General features: G+C 39.8%; 1 protein-coding gene across 1 annotated transcript in view; it reads right to left on the bottom strand.

Annotated features, from left to right (window-relative positions):
• Nucleotides 1-15,584, bottom strand: part of LOC124594791 (ubiquitin conjugation factor E4 B) — a 286,207-nt gene that overhangs the window by 246,709 nt on the left and 23,914 nt on the right. Inside the window, exon 4 of the mRNA XM_047133209.1 lies at nt 5,372-5,559. Within this exon, the coding sequence (XP_046989165.1) occupies nt 5,372-5,559 (188 nt within the window). The remainder of the gene's footprint in view (nt 1-5,371; nt 5,560-15,584) is intronic.

The raw sequence follows: 15,584 nt of genomic DNA on the forward strand, positions 1-15,584 counted from the left end.
GGGAATCAGTAAGTCCGGTGGCAGAAGGAACAGAACTTCTGGTAAGGTGAACAGGGTTATAAACACAAAATCAAATAGGGGTAATGCAGGAGTAGGTTTAATAATGAATAGAAACACAGGAATGCAGATAAGCTGCTACAAACAGCATTGTGAATGCATTATTGTAGCCAAGATAGACATGAGGCCCACACCTACCACAAATTTAATAGTCATGGGGGACTTGAACTCAACTGGAGAAAAGTAGTACGTGAATATGGTCTGGAGGTAAGGAATGAAAGAGGAAGTTGTGTGGTAGAATTGTGCACAGAGCATAACTTAATCACAGCTACCATTTGGTTTGAATCATGAAAGAAGGTTGCATATGTGGAAAAGGCCTGGAGACACTGAAAGGTTTCAGGTAGATTATAAACACATCAAAAAAGTTTTGCCTCACTCTGGTTCCCAGAACTCCTGAAGATAGACGTTGATTGTGGATATTATATCGCAGGCACAGTCCCTTTGACAGTTTAGAGGTGTCACTAAATCTGCCCGAAGATGTAAACAACCATGCATGAGCAGCACCTGTTATATGGAGGAGGTCCGACAGCTGATTACTTCCAGTCATTCCGCCAGGAAGGAGGTACACGGTTCGTGTTGTCTGTAGTTCAACCATGCCTAGACTGTCAATACCATAGTTCAATTGCGTACCCATTGTTACTTTGTACCAGAAAGGGCTCTCAACACAGGAAGTGTCCAGGTGTCTCAGAGTGTACCAATTACATCACTCATAATGTTTTCTCCATAAACTGCACAGATCTCATGATGAATATCGATCGCTTTTAGGCCTTTAGCACTAAGAAATCTTATACCAGCGAGTACTTCAAAGTCGGTGGGACTCATGATTATCTGAGGCATTTTAAACACTCAGTAGACAACGTAAACAAGGAAGAATCAGACTGTAATGACGTCAGTCTGTAGATTAAGGTACACACTTTCATGTAAAAATAAAATTATTGAGATATCTTAGCACATCTTTTTTTAATTTCAAAACGGTACTTACTTAAAAAACACGCCTCATATAAGATTAACATCAACAAAAGCAAAACGAGGATAATGGAATGCAGACAAATTAAATCAGCTGATGCTGAGGGAACTAGATTAGATGAGTTTTGCTATTTGGGGAGCAAAATAACTGATGATGGTTGAAGTAGAGAGGATATAAGATGGAAACTGGCTATGGCAAGGAAAACGTTTCTGAAGAAGAGAAATTTGTTAACATAGAATATAGATTCAAGTGTCAGCAAGTCTTTTCTGAAAGTATTTGTATGGAGTGTAACCATGTATGGAAGTGAAACATGGACGATAAATATTTTAAACAAGAAGAGAATAGCAGCTTCTTTGGTGCTAGAGAAGAATGCTGAAGATTAGATGGGTAGATCACATAGCTAATGGGGATGTACTGAATAGAATTGGCGAGAAGAGGAATTTGTGGCACAACCTGCCTACAGGATGGGATCAGTTGGTAGGACATGTTCTGAGGCATCAAGGGATCACCAATTTAGTATTGGAGGGTGAAAATCGTAGAGGGAGACCAAGAGATGAATACACTGAGCAGATTCAGAAGGATGTAGGTTGCAGTAGTCATTCGGAGATGAAGAGGCTCGCACAGGATAGAGTAGCATGGAGAGCTGCATCAAACCAGTTTCTGGAGTGGACACCACAACAATAATAACATCATTGCTAGAATGATTCCTCACGTCTCTTCTCCGCTTACGTAATTTCCTTACTGTGTCACGTGCCTGCACTACCACCAAGTGGCATTACATCTCACAGTGGGCAGTAGTCAAAATGTTTTGAGTCAACAGTGTAGATATCTATTCTGAATCCTGGATAGGGATGCACACTGCGTAGAAATTCCTTTCACTTCCAGTATTGTGTCCACAGCTCGTGGTCTTGCGGTAGCGTTCTCGCTTCCTGCGCACGGGGTCCCAGGTTCGATTCCCGGCGGGGTCAGGGATTTTCCCTGCCTTGAGATGATTGGGTGGTGTTGTGTTGTCTTCATCATCATCATTCATCCCCGTTACGGTTGGAGGAACGCAATGGCCAACCACCTACGCTACGACCTTGCCTAGTCAGTGGTGCGGGTCTCCCGCATCGTTCCCTACGCTCCTCAGAGTATGGAACCTCATCATCATCATCATCCAGTATTGAAGTTATGAACTGCATGGTTCATCCTGAACTGGCCCTTGCTGATAATCACAAATACCATTAGGGAGGATATGTATGGGAACTCTTCTTTAGAATAAATACTTATGTGACATTAGCTGCCTTGCCCCAGAAGATTATGCCATACAATAGTATTGTGCCAAGGTATGCTAGCAATGCACTCTGCAGGTCAACAGAATGAAAGGGTGCAGTAAGCAGAACTGAGACTTTTTGTTAATTTATCTACATCCCAGTGCGTGATCAATTCGGATGTCAAGCATCAAGAGGGTGGGGCGTGCAGGTGAGGCACTACTAAATCAGTGTAAAACTTTAGTGCTTAGGTTGTAACATGATCACTGCCACAACATTTACTTCTTTTCGGTGACCTGGTGATTTTTATGATTTGTGTAAGAGATGATTTGGCAATATTGATATCTTCAGGTGGCATATGCAGTTCCTCTCTAAAGAAGTGTAATGGGTCTGCATTCATGTCTATTTTCATCTCAAATTGAATAAAAAATTTATATTGAGAAAACTATTTTAGAAAGAAATGTTAGAAGCCTTTGTCACAAATTTGAAGAATAAGAACTCTGGTTTTGTGCATCCTACATATCAAATTCTAATAGTACTAATTTTGGAAAAACCTGCATGCTGAAAGAAAGCAAAATCCACAGGAGAAAAGTTTAGTACATGTCTGGTGTCTGGACTTACACAGTCACACTCCATTATGTCTTTGGATGAAGTTGAATGGTTTATTTTTACCTCAATCATATGACTGTCTTTCAGAAGGCTTCAGATCACTCATTAAAAAGTCCATGTTCTGTGCAAAACATTTCATGGTAGGTTCACTGAAGTTGGAAGAAAAAATTTATTTTCTCATCTTTTCTGATTTATGGGTACTGACTTCCTTCTCGATACTTGGTTCAGACTGTGTGAAATCTAAATCACTGGTAGTCACATTTTGAACTTGCCCTAACGCAGAAACACAGATACTTCACATCCTACTTGGTACGATGCACATATTTCAAGCGTTAGACTGTGAATTCTTCTGTTAGTGGAAGGTGTATTACAGGACGAAGGGATAATTGTAGACTGCAGTTTCAAACCTACCACTATGATGTTACCAATCCCTGGTATACAATGGCAAAATTTTCATATATCCACAAATATTATGAGTACACGCACAATTAAAATGAGTTTCTGAACAGAAAATTTTGTAAAATGGATTGTTCATTAATATTTGAAACTGACAATTTGTTATTTTTTTTTAACATTTATACTGGATTGTTTCCATATTTCCAGAACATTCATAATTTTACACCAATGGTGTGTTGGAGCAAAATGCGGTTAGCATCCATGCACACGCCTGTGTTTAATATGTAACTGGCGGAAGTTTCACCGTTGTATGTCTGTTAGTTATTGTTCAGTGCTGTAAGTGCTATATTGAGTAGAATGTTGTGTTGCACATTTTGCAAATGTCGAGATGACAGAGTTGGAGGAGCAATGCATCAGTATTAAATTTTCATGAAACTCAAGAAAACCTTTACAGAGACATACCTAATTATGCAGGAAGCCTACAAAGATCAGTGCTTAAGCTGTACTCGGTGTTAAAAATGGTTCACACGGTTTAAAAATGGCCGGATGGAAGTTAAGGATGACCATCATTCAGAAAACCCTTCAATGTCTACTGACGACGCCAATGTCAGCAACATCAATGAAACTGTGCATGCCAATCCAAGATTGACTCTCTGAAAGATTGCAGAAGAATGAAACATTTCAGTTGGATCATGTCATTTAATCCTGACACAGCATCTCAGAATGTATCATGTTGCCACAAGTTCATCCCATGGCTCACGAATCAAGGCCAGAAAGACATTCGCCTCACAATCTGTGAAGAGTTTTGGATCACACAAATAAGAATGAAATGTTCCTTTAGACAATCATAACTGGTGATGAGACATGGGTCTACAGTTATGATGTTGAGACCAAGGTTCAATATTTACAATGGGTCGGGAAATGTTCTCCAACACCAAAAACATCTTGTCAGGTCAGGTCAAATGTCAATGCCACTCTGATGGGTTTCTCCGACTTTGAAGGATTAGTTCCTCATGAATTTGTGCCACAGGGACAAGCTGTTAATCGGTGGTACTATCAGGATGCGTTGTGATGCCTGCGAGAAAATGTGAAAAGGATATTGCCTGAAATGTGGCGAGACAATTCATGGCTCTTGCATCACGATAACATGCCCACACATTCATCCCTGTTAGTGCGTGACTAATGAACTAAAATCCAAATCAGTTTGTGGTCTCACCCTCCATACTCTCCAGACCCCATGGGAAAAGCAGATGGGAGGCTTCGGTTTGTTGTTCCCCAATCAGGGAAGTGCAATCAGTCTAGAAAAGGGACTGCTGACAAATCACAAGTGCAACCCATCCTAGAATATTGCACAAGTGTGTGGGATCCATACCAGATAGGACTAACAGGAGATATGAAGGTATACAGAGAAGGGCAGCATGTAGGTCACAGATTTGTTTAATCTGTGGAAGAGTGTCACAGAGATACTGAAGGAACCGAAGTGGCAAGGTCTTGAAGACAGACATAAACTATCCTAAGAAAGTCTATTATCAAAGTTTCAAGAACTGGCTTTAAATAATTACTCTAGGGATATACTACAATCCCCTATGTATCGCTCACATAGGGATTGGGAATATAATAATTACTACAGGCACAGAGGCACTCACATAATCATTCTTCCTGCTTGCCATACATGAACGGAACAGGAAGAAACCCCAATAACTGGTACAAAGGGGTGTGCCCTCTGCCATGCGCCTCATGGTGGTTTGCAAAGCATAGATGTACATGTACATATAGATGTAGATGTAGACGTGACCCCTGCAGACCTTTTTTTTTATATCCAAAGTTGAAAACTCCTTTGAAAGGATGAAGATTTGCAACGATGGATGAGAGAGAAGAAAATTCACAGAGGGCGCTTCGCGCGATCCAGCCAGAGACTACTTTTGATTCCAGAAGTGGAAGTGGTGTATCAATGGTGGAGGAGAGTATTTCAGAGGAGTCTATGCACAGTAAGTAAATGGTTAGAACAGAAAAACTTTGTGGATAAAGTGCTGGAATTTTCTGACATTGTACGATGAATGCAATAAACAACTTCAAGTATCTGTTATCTTACCCGGTGCCTCAGGCCTGTGCCTTCACGTGAATCTTCTACCTCCATGTTCTCAATGCCAGAGTCTACATCCATCTGTGAAGTAGAAGCACTTTTTTCACATGGTAGCATTTCGTCAACCTCCATCTGGGAAGATGTGTCAGTGCTCTGAGAATCACTTTTCTGTGTAGTTAGAACTGGTGGTGTCTTTGCTGTAAAGAAAAGTAGAGGCATTATTACGTACAATTGAAGATCTCAAATGAAATATTTTACCAACATATTTAAACACAAGCAAATCACTCTTGTGATCAGCAGTCTATCTTTGCTACATAAATTGTGTGTGTTTGTCAAGAACAATCCCTTTTGAATATTTCCAGCAACGGGAAACTCTTCACGGAAGTTTTGTTTTATGACAGTACATATGTAATTATTAGAATCAATAACAATAAATGAAAAACCTGAGAAACAAAAGGTACAATAGAGTTATTGTTTGGCACACATTCTGTAAAAAGTTTTTCACGTTTCTTTTGTATTAATGTTTGACCAGTTTAACCACTTAATCATCTCTAGGCACTGTTACTTTCGTCATACGTTGAGTGACTTTGGGTGCTTCGTCTGACTTTACCTCCATAATGCCATGTTTTTCATTAATAACTATATGTGTTTCTCAGTCAACTTTAGAGAGTACAGATATATTTGAAGAACTCTTGAAAAGTCTGTGCAGGTTTCTCTCAGTTTTTAGTTTTGTGGTATTGCTATCTTAACTGAAAAATGGCATATCTTCACATCATTAGTTTCTATTTATTGTTTACAATTTTTTCTATTATAAAATTTCCTTTGAGCCATCTAATACCATCTCACTGACATTCCTGAGTAATTTTATCCACTGAAGACACACATTTCACATGACTGTTAAAAATTTCATTTTCCACAAATAGGGCAGTTTTGGTAGAAGTGTCATTACCAAGTGCAAATCACGTGTAAATGCATATGTCTACCATAATACTCTCATGCAAGCATCATGCACAAAATTAGTGACACATGTTACACTTACAGAAACAAGGCAACGAATGTACATGGTTACAGTTGGCAAGCATCAACTGATAAGATTTTAAGGATACATGGTACTTATAAATGGTGGAAAAATTGAACTTTTTTATGACTTTATTAAATTCTATAGTCTTTCCTGATTACATTGATATATACATCATAGGGTTTCAAATGAAAAATGACCTATACATACCAAATTTTCAAGTTATGGTCATGTATGCCACTACGACCCCTTTATTTCTGTTACAGAAACCAGTTTTATTTAAAAAAGAACTGTGAACTTTCTGTTTTTAGCAATTATACATACGATACATTGTATATGTTGGTAACAGTACAGGTTTCTAGTATCTGTAAATGATTATCTTTGCTAGTATCTACTTTTGTTTCACTGAAGCAGTTTGTTCACGTGTTGCTGAATGTTTGTAGCCCAAGTGCTACACATATTTGTGGAAGTACATATCCTTTAGTGTGCAATAAATACAAACTATGCCACCGATCAAGAAATTCAATAAAAGGAAATTCCGTGGTAACCAGTTCACAAACAAAGCAAGCCACACTGTTGAAGGTAACCTATGTATCAGTTCTTCATGGAAGAAACTCTCACATGGTATGCCTCCTGTTGATTCAAATTTTTGTGTTAAAAATGAGGCTGTTTGTTGTGGATTTGTTGTTGTTGATCTACATCTACATCTACATTGATACTCCGCAAGCCACCCAACGGTGTGTGGCGGAGGGCACTTTACGTGCCACTGTCATTACCTCCCTTTCCTGTTCCAGTCGCGTATGGTTCGCGGGAAGAACGACTGTCTGAAAGCCTCCGTGCGCGCTCTAATCTCTCTAATTTTACATTCGTGATCTCCTCGGGAGGTATAAGTAGGGGGAAGCAATATATTCGATACCTCATCCAGAAACGCACCCTCTCGAAACCTGGACAGCAAGCTACACCGCGATGCAGAGCGCCTCTCTTGCAGAGTCCGCCACTTGAGTTTATTAAACATCTCCGTAACGCTATCACGGTTACCAAATAACCCGGTGACGGAACGCGCCGCTCTTCTTTGGATCTTTTCTATCTCCTCCGTCAACCCGACCTGGTACGGATCCCACACTGATGAGCAATACTCAAGTATAGGTCGAACGAGTGTTTTGTAAGCCACCTCCTTTGTTGATGGACTACATTTTCTAAGCACTCTCCCAATGAATCTCAACCTGGTACCCGCCTTACCAACAATTAATTTTATATGATCATTCCACTTCAAATCGTTCCGTACGCATACTCCCAGATATTTTACAGAAGTAACTGCTACCAGTGTTTGTTCCGCTATCATATAATCATACAATAAAGGATCCTTCTTTCTATGTATTCGCAATACATTACATTTGTCTATGTTAAGGGTCAGTTGCCACTCCCTGCACCAAGTGCCTATCCGCTGCAGATCTTCCTGTATTTCGCTACAATTTTCTAATGCAGCAACTTCTCTGTATACTACAGCATCATCCGCGAAAAGCCGCATGGAACTTCCGACACTATCTACTAAGTCATTTATATATATTGTGAAAAGCAATGGTCCCATAACACTCCCCTGTGGCACGCCAGAGGTTACTTTAACGTCTGTAGACGTCTCTCCATTGATAACAACATGCTGTGTTCTGTTTGCTAAAAACTCTTCAATCCAGCCACACAGCTGGTCTGATATTCCGTAGGCTCTTACTTTGTTTATCAGGCGACAGTGCGGAACTGTATCGAACGCCTTCCGGAAGTCAAGAAAAATAGCATCTACCTGGGAGCCTGTATCTAATATTTTCTGGGTCTGATGAACAAATAAAACGCGTTGGGTCTCACACGATTGCTGTTACCGGAATCCATGTTGATTCCTACAGATTAGATTCTGGGTTTCCAGAAATGACATGATACGCGAGCAAAAAACATGTTCTAAAATTCTACAAGAGATCGACGTAAGAGATATAGGTCTATAGTTTTGCGCATCTGCTCGACGACCCTTCTTGAAGACTGGGACTATCTGTGCTCTTTTCCAATCATTTGGAACCCTCCGTTCCTCTAGAGACTTGCGGTACACGGCTGTTAGAAGGGGGGCAAGTTCTTTCGCATACTCTGTGTAGAATCGAATTGGTATCCCGTCAGGTCCAGTGGACTTTCCTCTATTGAGTGATTCCAGTTGCTTTTCTATTCCTTGGACACTTATTTCGATGTCAGCCATTTTTTTAGATGTGGGCATCCTATCTTCTTTGATAAAGGCAGTGGTGAAATGTAAACAATGTGATGGTGTAGGCTGTCTGGAAATAACTGAACAACAAAGTAGCAGGAAGGGTTTAGCGTCAAAATTAGTTGTTCTGTGTAGATTCTGCAATAAATCTACCTCCAAAATGACTTCAAACATTGTGCATAATTCATATGATGTGAAATTGGAGTTGGTTTATGCAATGCATGCAATAGGAGAAGGAAAAAATGCTGCTCAAACATTTTGTGGTTTGATGGACCTTCCTCCTCCTCCCAGTAGGGTCAGAAAGTACATAAAAATAATTTTAGGTGCCTTGGTGGTTGTGTCTAAAGCATCTATAAAACATGGAGTAGAGGAAACTGTAAATATTAATGGAACCAGGGACATTGCTGTTGAACTTGATGGGACATGGCAATGTCAAGGATATCGTTCCTTGAATGGTGGTGTAAGTGCTACTTCACTGGAGAACGGAAAAATTGTTGACATTGAGTGTACTGCCACACCTGCCATGGTAACACTGAAGGATATACTGAACATCAGTGTTCTATGAATTATGATGGTTACAGTGGAGGTATAGAGTGTGACGGAGCTCAAAATATTTCAGATCTTCGTACACCCATACTTGAAATGGAGGACAGTGGGACGTAAGCTGGTATAAATTTATATTAAAAATGAATAAATTCCTCCAGCTGTATTTAAGGCTGCCAAAATAAAATCAACACCTTAAATACAGCTGGAAGAATTTCTTAATTTTTAATATAAATATTTCAGAGGTCAGTGCCCATTTATAACATAAGATATATGAAGTATCTATGCGATGGGGACACTGAAGCTTTCAATAAAATTAATGAGTTCAATGTTTATGGTGATACCTTGGTAACAAAACTGGAGTGTTGTGGACATGTGCAAAAGAGGATGGGTGCTAGATTGAGGAAGCTACGAAGAGAAATGAAAGGAAAGTTGCAATCTGATGGAAAATCTCCGTCTGGTCGAAGCAGATTGACAGAAACTGAAACAGACCTTCTTCAGAGTTATTACGGACTTGCCATTAGACAAACTGCACCTCTGAATGATGTTACAGCAATGAGAAAAGCTGTAAGGGCCACCTACTTTCATACATTGTCCACAGATGACCACCCTGTTCACAGACTTTGCCCTAAAGGAACAGATTCCAGATGTGGTTACCAAAAAGCAAAAGAAAGTGGTCAAATATACCATCATAAGCAATCTATTCTTGACACTGTTATGAATTAAATAAAACCAATTTTTAGACACCTGAGTGACCCTGTTTTGCTCAGTAAATGTCTTCATTGGGGTACTCAGAAAACAAATGAAAGTTTCAGCCATTGCACATGAGAAAAATTACCCAAGAATGTTTTTGTAGGACTAAATACATTAAAAGTTGGTGTACTAGATGCAGTGATATGTTTCAATGATGGAGTGATAGGAAGGTTGGAAGTCCTGAGAAATTTAGGTATGAAATGTGGTCTTCAGTCCTGAGACTGGTTTGATGCAGCTCTCCATGCTACTCTATCCTGTGCAAGCTTTTTCATCTCCCAGTACCTACTGCAACCTACATCCTTCTGAATCTGCTTAGTGTATTCATCTCTTGGTCTCCCTCTACGATTTTTACCCTCCACGCTGCCCTCCAATACTAAATTGGTGATCCCTTGATGCCTCAGAACATGTCCTACCAACCGATCCCTTCTTCTGGTCAAGTTGTGCCACAAACTTCTCTTCTCCCCAATCCTATTCAATACCTCCTCATTAGTTATGTGATCTACCCATCTAATCTTCAGCATTCTTCTGTAGCCCCACATTTCGAAAGCTTCTATTCTCTTCTTGTCCAAACTATTTATCGTCCATGTTTCACTTCCATACATGGCTACACTCCATACGAATACTTTCAGAAATGACTTCCTGACACTTAAATCAATACTGGATGTTAACAAATTTCTCTTCTTCAGAAACGCTTTCCTTGCCATTGCCAGCCTACATTTTATATCCTCTCTACTTCGACCATCATCAGTTATTTTGCTCCCCAAATAGCAAAACTCCTTTACTACTTTAAGTGCCTCATTTCCTAATCTAATTCCCTCAGCATCACCCAACTTAATTAGACTACATTCCATTATCCTTGTTTTGCTTTTGTTGATGTTCATCTTATATCCTCCTTTCAAGACACTGTCCATTCCATTCAACTGCTCTTCCAAGTCCTTTGCTGTCTCTGACAGAATTACAATGTCATCGGCGAACCTCAAAATTTTTATTTCTTCTCCATGAATTTTAATACCTACTCCGAATTTTTCTTTTGTTTCCTTTACTGCTTGCTCAATATACAGATTGAACAACATCGGGGAGAGGCTACAACCCTGTCTTACTCCCTTCCCAACCACTGCTTCCCTTTCATGTCCCTCGACTCTTATAACTGCCATCTGGTTTCTGTACAAATTGTAAATAGCCTTTCGCTCCCTGTATTTTACTCCTGCCACCTTTAGAATTTGAAAGAGAGTATTCCAGTCAACATTGTCAAAAGCTTTCTCTAAGTCTACAAATGCTAGAAACGTAGGTTTGCCTTTTCTTAATCTTTCTTCTAAGATAAGTCGTAAGGTCAGTATTGCCTCACGTGTTCCAGTGTTTCTACGGAATCCAAACTGATCTTCCCCGAGGTTGGCTTCTACTAGTTTTTCCATTCGTCTGTAAAGAATTCGTGTTAGTATTTTGCAGCTGTGACTTATTAAGCTGATAGTTCGGTAATTTTCACATCTGTCAACACCTGCTTTCTTTGGGATTGGAATTATTATATTCTTCTTGAAGTCTGAGGGTATTTCGCCTGTATCATACATCTTGCTCACCAGATGGTAGAGTTTTGTCATGACTGGCTCTCCCACGGCCGTCAGTAGTTCCAATGGAATATTGTCTACTCCGGGGGCCTTGTTTCGACTCAGGTCTTTCAGTTCTCTGTCAAACTCTTCCCGCAGTATCATATCTCCCATTTCATCTTCATCTACATCCTCTTCCATTTCCATAATATTGTCCTCAAGTACATCGCCCTTGTATAGACCCTCTATATACTCCTTCCACCTTTCTGCTTTCCCTTCTTTGCTTAGAACTGGGTTTCCATCTGAGCTCTTGATATTCATACAAGTCGTTCTCTTATCTCCAAAGGTCTCTTTAATTTTCCTGTAGGCGGTATCTATCTTACCCCTAGTGAGATAGGCCTCTACATCCTTACATTTGTCCTCTAGCCATCCTTGCTTAGCCATTTTGCACTTCCTGTCGATCTCATTTTTGAGACGTTTGTATTCCTTTTTGCCTGTTTCACTTACTGCATTTTTATATTTTCTCCTTTCATCAATTAAATTCAATATTTCTTCTGTTACCCAAGGATTTCTACTAGCCCTCGTCTTTTTACCTACTTGATCCTCTGCTGCCTTCACTACTTCATCCCTCAAAGCTACCCATTCTTCTTCTACTGTATTTATTTCCCCCATTCCTGTCAATTGCTCCCTTATGCTCTCCCTGAATCTCTGTACAACCTCCGGTTCTTTTAGTTTATCCAGGTCCCATCTCCTTAAATTCCCACCTTTTTGCAGTTTCTTCAGTTTTAATCTACAGGTCATAACCAATAGATTGTGGTCAGAGTCCACATCTGCCCCTGGAAATGTCTTACAATTTAAAACCTGGTTCCTAAATCTCTGTCTTACCATTATATAATCTATCTGATACCTTTTAGTATCTCCAGGGTTCTTCCATGTATACAACCTTCTTTCATGATTCTTAAACCAAGTGTTAGTTATGATTATGTTGTGCTCTGTGCAAAATTCTACCAGGCGGCTTCCTCTTTCATTTCTGTCCCCCAATCCATATTCACCTACTATGTTTCCTTCTCTCCCTTTTCCTACACTCGAATTCCAGTCACCCATGACTATTAAATTTTCGTCTCCCTTCACAATCTGAATAATTTCTTTTATTTCATCATACATTTCTTCAATTTCTTCATCGTCTGCAGAGCTAGTTGGCATATAAACTTGTACTACTGTAGTAGGCGTGGGCTTCGTATCTATCTTGGCCACAATAATGCGTTCACTATGCTGTTTGTAGTAGCTTACCCGCATTCCTATTTTCCTATTCATTATTAAACCTACTCCTGCATTACCCCTATTTGATTTTGTGTTTATAACCCTGTAGTCACCTGACCAGAAGTCTTGTTCCTCCTGCCACCGAACTTCACTAATTCCCACTATATCTAACTTCAACCTATCCATTTCCCTTTTTAAATTTTCTAGCCTACCTGCCCGATTAAGGGATCTGACATTCCACGCTCCGATCCGCAGAACGCCAGTTTTCTTTCTCCTGATAACGACATCCTCTTGAGTAGTCCCCGCCCGGAGATCCGAATGGGGGACTATTTTACCTCCGGAATATTTTACCCAAGAGGACGCCATCATCATGTAATCATACAGTAAAGCTGCATGCCCTCGGGAAAAATGCCCTAATATGTAAGATCAATTGCTTGGGTGTGACAGACAACAGGTGCATGAAGCCGAAAGATTTGCTCTTCAAGCTGCCAAAGAAGCAAGAAGTGCTAAAAGGAATGGCAAGAGGAACCTTAAAGATGAAGAAATGCTGCAGGATGAAGACTATACTTTAGGAATGTTCTGAGGCACAGTTTGATTGGACTCATACCTTCATTCACAATTTACCACAAGTTGTATTTTTCAGAATTCAGGTACAAATATTTCCTAAAGTTTACAAAGCATTACTCTAGTGTTTTACCTGTAACTTGCAATAGTCCATATTTATGTATTAGACCTAAGCTTCATTGCAGAATCAACTAAATTATAGAAAAAAATAACATTTTTATTAGGAAAAAATTATAAAAATTAAAATGTAAGATGTAATATTTTTTTATCCTTGTAATATACATAATAGGTGGAATTAGTACCTCAGCCCTCATGTCATGCATATGTGGTAAAAATTAGGTCTCCTTCAAATGTGTAACATTCGATTAAATGGTACCCAATTAGAGGAAGCATTTGGAAAAAAAAAAAAAAAAAATGTATCAATTTCTTTGTAATTTTTTAATAACCCTAAGCACATTCAAAAATATTCAAAATACTTTTAATTTGTTTAGAAAGTGTATTGCATTACCTGATATCAACAAAAAATACATACATTATACACATACATTATAAACAGTGCCTAAAAGAAATGGGTGTTGATTTTTACACAATATTGAGCCGGAAAAGTACCCTGTATACTTAAAGTGGTGCAAAGATTGTCAACTTGCTTGAAATGTTCAGAAACATAAAATTGTACAGTTCACTAAATGAAAAAAAAAGTAATGTCCCACGACTACATTATCAGAGCCAACTGGAATTAATCAACTCATATAAATAAATATATGGGTGTAACAATCTTCAGAAGTATGAAATGGAACAACATCCTAAGCTCAGTCACAGGTAAAGCAGGAGGCAGACTTCAGTTCATTGGTAGAACAGCAAGAAAATGCAATTAGGCTACAAAGGAAACTGCTTACAAAACAATGGTGCGACCCAACCTAAAACAAAAGTTTGTGGGACCTATACCAAATGGACTAACATGAAATATTGAACCTATACAACAAAGGGCAGCATGAATGATAAAAGTTTGTTTGACCCATGGGAGAACATCACAGTGGCAGTTGCTTGAATATCAATGCAACAACCCCGTGAAAGCCTACTTCCCAAGCTTCAGTAACCAGCTACAACTGAGTAACCTACCAACATACTACAACCTCCTTCATGTCGCTTTTGTAGGGATTGCAAAGATAACATTAGAGCACTTATGACACACACAGAGGCATTTAAACAACCATTCCTCCTACACTCCATATGTAAATGGAACAGGTAAAAGTGCTGATAAATGGTACAATGGGAATATAACAGGACAGCTCTGATATTTTAGAGTAAGCCTTGATTCCTTGCTGATGAAGGATGTTGTGCAGCTGAAGGAGGACCACTGATCGTTACAATGATTTCTTTATTAAGGCTTGATTACAATCATCAGAGGGCACTGTGGAGAACATGACTGTGTTCTTCCCAGAGGTGATGGGCTCAGCTGCTGACTGCACACTTCACTGCTGTGCTGTTGCTGCTGCATCACAAGGTTCCAATGTTTCCTGGCCATTGTGAGTGTGGGTGGAAGCGGCGGCTACAGGAACTTTGGACTGTGTCACTCTTCTGAGCTGAGGGCTTAGTGATCTTCTGTTGGCACCCTGGCAAGGGCAGAGAGGGCTGGAACCTTCCATCGTTCTCCTGGGATGGCAGCGAAGTGTGGACCTGCTCCTAGCTTCCAGAGGTTTAGGTGGCAGACAGAAGTTCATGACCTTGATGAGGCCGCACAGACTTTATGTCACAATAGTGGACTCTTGTTTCATACTGACTGCCTGATTTGTGAGTCCTTAAATCCAGCTTCTCCATGTTGATTTCTGCTGTCCACATCAGTTAGTGTTTTGCACCAAACTATTTGCAATGTGTCAGTGACTGCCAGCTCTCACAACTGGGTTGCAATACTCTTGCAGGCTGCTGCATGCGTCAGTGACAAGTGCCGTCTGTTGTGACAAAAGCATTGCAAAGTCACTGACCATGCAGTCCGTCCCCTCGCTGGCTGCAACCGATTTGGCAGTGCCCTGGTTTCCTCACAATGCTCTTCTTCTGTTTCCAAGTCTCATTTTATAGCTTTATCCCTTTACACCCCTCACTGTCTTGAAAAAAATTCGCCCTTGAATTTTACTGGAATCGAAAGACTAGTTTATTTACATTTTGTATTTGTTCCTCCACTCATGGTATCACATTGTACATTATTTGTCCAACTTCAATAGCACTTATCTCTACACAGAAGTCTTTGTTCATGGTGCACATTGCCCCTAGTCATAGTGCTAATTGGTACTGCTGTGACTTAATTGA

The sequence above is a fragment of the Schistocerca americana genome, chromosome 2, assembly GCF_021461395.2.
Source record: "Schistocerca americana isolate TAMUIC-IGC-003095 chromosome 2, iqSchAmer2.1, whole genome shotgun sequence".
Classification (NCBI taxonomy): Eukaryota; Metazoa; Arthropoda; class Insecta; order Orthoptera; family Acrididae; genus Schistocerca; species Schistocerca americana.